General features: G+C 32.0%; 1 protein-coding gene across 1 annotated transcript; it reads right to left on the reverse strand.

The window, feature by feature from the left end:
* Window positions 1-375: 375 nt before the first annotated feature.
* Window positions 376-4,357, reverse strand: LOC110103938 (plasmodesmata-located protein 6). The gene is made up of 3 exons (XM_020832836.2): window positions 3,583-4,357; window positions 818-916; window positions 376-608 (listed from the first exon to the last, which is right to left on the reverse strand). The coding sequence occupies exons 1-3, from the start codon at window positions 4,343-4,345 to the stop codon at window positions 598-600; spliced, it is 873 nt and encodes a 290-aa protein (XP_020688495.1). The 5' UTR covers window positions 4,346-4,357; the 3' UTR covers window positions 376-597.
* Between the last annotated feature and the right edge of the window lie 505 nt (window positions 4,358-4,862).

The following is a 4,862-nucleotide window of genomic DNA, read 5'->3' on the forward strand; positions in this document are numbered from 1 at the left end:
TTTGGTGACGTATCAATTATAATCTATCATTTAGTTGAATGTATTCGCCATGAAATTTACTTAACAATTGCATTCAATATAATTTTTTATTTTTTATTTATATATATTTTACTGTTTTGAAATAAATCTAATTATTTAAAATTTATTTTAATCAAAATAGCTTCATCAGAATATTTTTTTTCTCTACTTACTTTTTTTGGGAAATTTTCTCTACTTAGTACTTACTAATTAATGAGCTCTCTCAGGACTTAACACATTTATCTATCATAAAACTGATAGCTAATCTTCCATCATATTATTGGCACGAATCTTAATGCATCATACTACAACTATGAAATTACTCGTACAAAAACATTGCAAGCCATTAAAGAACCTTCGTCCACCCTTCTTTTTAATAATGTGAAATAAATTACAAAGCAATTCTAATTATACATAAAAATCCCCCACCCAAAATAAAAAATTGCTAATATCCCCTTTCCTTTTGCAAATTCTTGAAAAATGGGGACTCAAATGCTAAAATTTAATAGAGAATTGAATGAAACCTGCTGCAAAGGAATAAAACCAATAGCAAAGCAAAGGTGCTCTTCCTATGTATATTCACTGCTTACCTGTGGAGTGGTAAAAAAATAAAATGAGAAAAAAAATTATGAATTTCATAATTTATAATAAATTATTATTATATGGTTTCATATATATATAAATATATATTTTATGTTTAACTTTATAATTTTTAAAATATAATATTATGAAATTTATTATATAATTAATGTAATTACTATTTATGAGTGATTTTTTATGATGTGATGGAAGAACTTACCCTTTGCCTTTTTTCTCACATAGTAAAGGCATATGGCAATGAATATTATGACTGCAATGATTCCAACCATGATAGCTATTGTCTTCTCAACCTCATCATCTGCAAGAAATTTTAAAAAAAAATCAGAATAATTAAATTGATTCCCAAAGTTGTCACTATAGAAGAATAAAAAAAAATTAAATTAAATTATTATTATTATTTTAATTGATAATAATTTTTATTTTCTACATAATAAGAGTTTGTTTGAGACAATTTTTTAGGTATTTTATTTTTCATAATTTTGTTTAATTATTATTTTTTTATTGAAATTAAAGGTTGCAATAATCTTAGTGAAAATTTAAATATTGTTAAGTTCATCCAAACGTAACTCTTGATGCAAATTAGGATTTACATCAGGACATCTGGCGCAATTTTATTCAATTAATTTAAATTTATTAAGCTTTCTTCATAGTAATTAAAATTCTTCTTCAAATTGACTTCCTTCCAAGTAGAAAAAAAAAAAAAAACTCAAAATGTTTAGAATCAAGAGATAAATAATATGCAATTAATGCATTTTTCTTCAAGCTATCTCAAACAAACACTCACATATGTAAAAATATATATTATATTATTGATATTTTTTGTTTTGTTCAAGATAATTTGTCATACTTACATTTTGCTTGGGACAGCTTTCTTACTGCTTCTTAAAGTAACTTTTTAATACACATATTTTTATTTATTATACTAGAAAGATACTTTAAGAAGCAATAAGAAAGCCGTCCCAAATGAAGCCTTAATTAAATCTTTAAGTTTTAATAATAAGGATCTGGTTGGGACAACTTTCTTTCTATTTTATTTTTTTGGATTACAACTATAATTCCATTTGGCTGTTGTTTTCTTAATATTTTTAAAAAAAAAATTATTTTTGGAAGCAACTTTTTATAATAGCTTTCAAAATAGTTATTTTTTACAACAATTTTACGGTCACCTTAAGAAAAAAAACTACAATAATTTCAAATAGATCCTAAATCGCAATATTTTTATAAGTTAAAGTAACTATTTTTCACTCATAAGTGAAAATAAAAATAGCGAAGTGAATATTTTGCCACTTTTCTTAAAAACTATAAGAATACCATAATTTTTGCAGATTGGCCCTATACCTTTCTTCCCATTTCAAAGGAGATAAAGATGCTATTCTACAATGGGAGAAGGGGTCATGTGTAAAATGGAAGTTCTTGGAGTTGCAAATAAAAAAAAAAATGGAGGGGCAGGTTGGCCACCAATCAATGTCGTGCGTGCCTCCAAACACAATATATAATAAGCCTTGATGAACTTTATTTATGGCATATTTGTAGGCATTATTGGAGTAGGTATAGAAGATAACCAAGATATCATTTATACAATTTTTATTTTTATTTATTTTTGTTTATATTGGGCTTCTTGTTGTTTGTCCAAGCAATCCTACATAAATTAATTTTTGATTAATTTTTAAGATAAATATGGCAAATAATTGTATAAACTATGTATACAGATAGCATTCATAAAATAAATTAGATTAGTCGAACTGACTCATAGTGAGTGTATAAGGTTAGACAAGGAATGATTAGTTATGAATGATAGACTTAGCTCTCATGCCGATGAGAAGAGTACATAAATACGTATCTGCTCAGCACGTAATTATGTATTGACTCTATATTTTATTTGTTAGAATGCACAACGAGTGCACAACATACAATTATGTATCTATTCTATTAAAATGAAGCACGTACATAATTGCCTACTCTAAACTCTACCTGTAAAAGCTACATCTACCACACGAGAAATTATTATGTGTGGAGTCTGGATAGGGAGAACTGTTCAGATTTATTGTATATTTACATAGTATTTGCTGCATATTTGCAAATAATCAGTAAATACTCAACAAATACTCAATTGTGAGTATTCGTTGAGTATTTTGTAAGTATTTACTGATTTACTGTGTATTTATTGAATATCCGCTGAGTAAATACTCAGTAAATATGTAGCAATCCAAACAATTCTTCATGTCTGGTCTCCACACAAAATAATTTCTCCTATCACACGTCTGCTTATTTGTTATCAATTATCACACTCAATTATTTGATTAATTCGTCATAAGAAAGAAATTGAGTCTCAAAGTAAACGCAATTCTAATTAAAAACTAGGGTGTTATTTCTTCATTTTTCTTATGAAAGGGTCATCAAAGCTAGCTGTCTAATGAAGACCAAGTATAAGGAATCTTCTCTTTCATTTGCAATGATGAAGATATTAATGTAATCTCAATGCACTTAAGCATGCAAAATTGCACATGCAAATCACTAATATCTTGTTTTAATCAATTTCTTAAAGCTAACTCAACCCAATCAACTATCATTAGTCAACTAATTAAAATCATAGAACTTTACTACTTTGAAAGGAACATTGTGGAGTCTCATTTGATTAGAATGGAAGAAAGCAAAGCAAATGAAGCAAATATTTTAAAAAGATTAGATAGACATTTCAAGCCAACTACTTCAATTAGCCTATCAATATCATATTGATTAGCATAGCTTGCCTAAAAGCTATAGCTTTTGACAAGGTCAAAGTTCTCAACTTTAAAATAGAAGATTTTTTTCTTAAAAAGTTTTGGTACCTTTATTGGATTAATTATCTAATAAATAAAATAAATGTATTATATTATGAAATAAGTTAATTATGGATATTTTTAGCCAATTTAATTTTTCATCTTAAAAGCTCAATATGTGATTATGAATATCATGATTGTTTACCGTTATTACCGCCGCCGGACACCTCTCCGCCTCCAGCGCCGTAGGGAAGCTCTCCACCGCCGGAGTACCAGATATAACACTTCCCGAGATAAACCTCTCCGGCGGCGGCTCCGCTACATGAAACCTTGACCTGCGTGGCCGCTGCCAAAACGCAATCACTGCAATCCCTCAAATTAAGATCCCCCGTACACTGCGCCTCCGCCCGCACCGACCCCGCCGACGCCACCCTGTACGAACTCCCCGTGGCCGGCGCCGCAGCCACCGCCGCAAAAGCCTCATCCCTTGCCGCCAGAAACTCATCCCCGCCGCCATTCCCCCCCGTCGAACACGTCTTGTATCGGAGGTTAGTGTCCGTATGACCGAGGAATGTGTCGTTTCCGTACCGAAGGTAGCAGCCGCGAAGCTGGATAGAGGCCGCGGCGGCGGCGGCGGCGGCGGCGGCGGAGGATGAAGAGGAGCAGAGGGAGAAGAGGCGGGGGATGGCGGAGTGGATGCAAGAGGAGCAGCGGGAGAGGGAGAGGTCGCCGTGGCATTGGAAGAGGCCGGAGATGGAAGGGGAGGAAGTGGTGAATTGGGAGTAGAGGGAGAAAGAGGAGGCGGCGGAGAGAGAGGAGAGTAGTGAGTTGAGGTTGAGCTGGTAAGGGGAGTTCGGAGGGTATTGGGATTTGGAGCAGGTAGAGTAGATTAAGGTGGTTGGATCGTCGGAGAAGGTGAGGATGGACAAAAGAAGGAGGAGGAGGAGGAGGGGGAACGAGATGGACATGACTGATGACTGTTGTTTGATTTCCCTTTGTTGTGATTTAGGTGTGGTGCTATTTATATAGTTTTAATTATTGGAGGTAAAGAACAATTAATAATGATGTATCTTGACATGCTTTATGTATATTTTTAAAATTTTATCAAATATCTAAAAGATATTAATAGTTTTGTATTTATAAATTAGAATTTCTGCAAATTAATTTATGTCATAATTCATAGAATATTCGGTTACATTTAACATTAGGATGTCATGATGCAATTTATTTCATTAACAATGTTTGTAAGTTTAGAATGGTTATTATTGCGGGCTAGAGCTAGAATATACTCATCGATAGAGTTATAATATTGCGTCTTAACGTTGTATGGATATTCATCTCAAATACAGAGAACACAAGATTTTTACGTGAAAAGTCCTATAAAGGGGAAAAACTACGGGGTCTTGCCCAATTGAAATGATTCCACTAATGTTTGGGTAGATTACATGTAAAACACTTAAAAAGCTGATTTTTTTTTAGTGCTGT

This window comes from Dendrobium catenatum, unplaced genomic scaffold (assembly GCF_001605985.2).
Source record: "Dendrobium catenatum unplaced genomic scaffold, ASM160598v2 fragScaff_scaffold_756, whole genome shotgun sequence".
NCBI lineage: Eukaryota > Viridiplantae > Streptophyta > Magnoliopsida > Asparagales > Orchidaceae > Dendrobium > Dendrobium catenatum.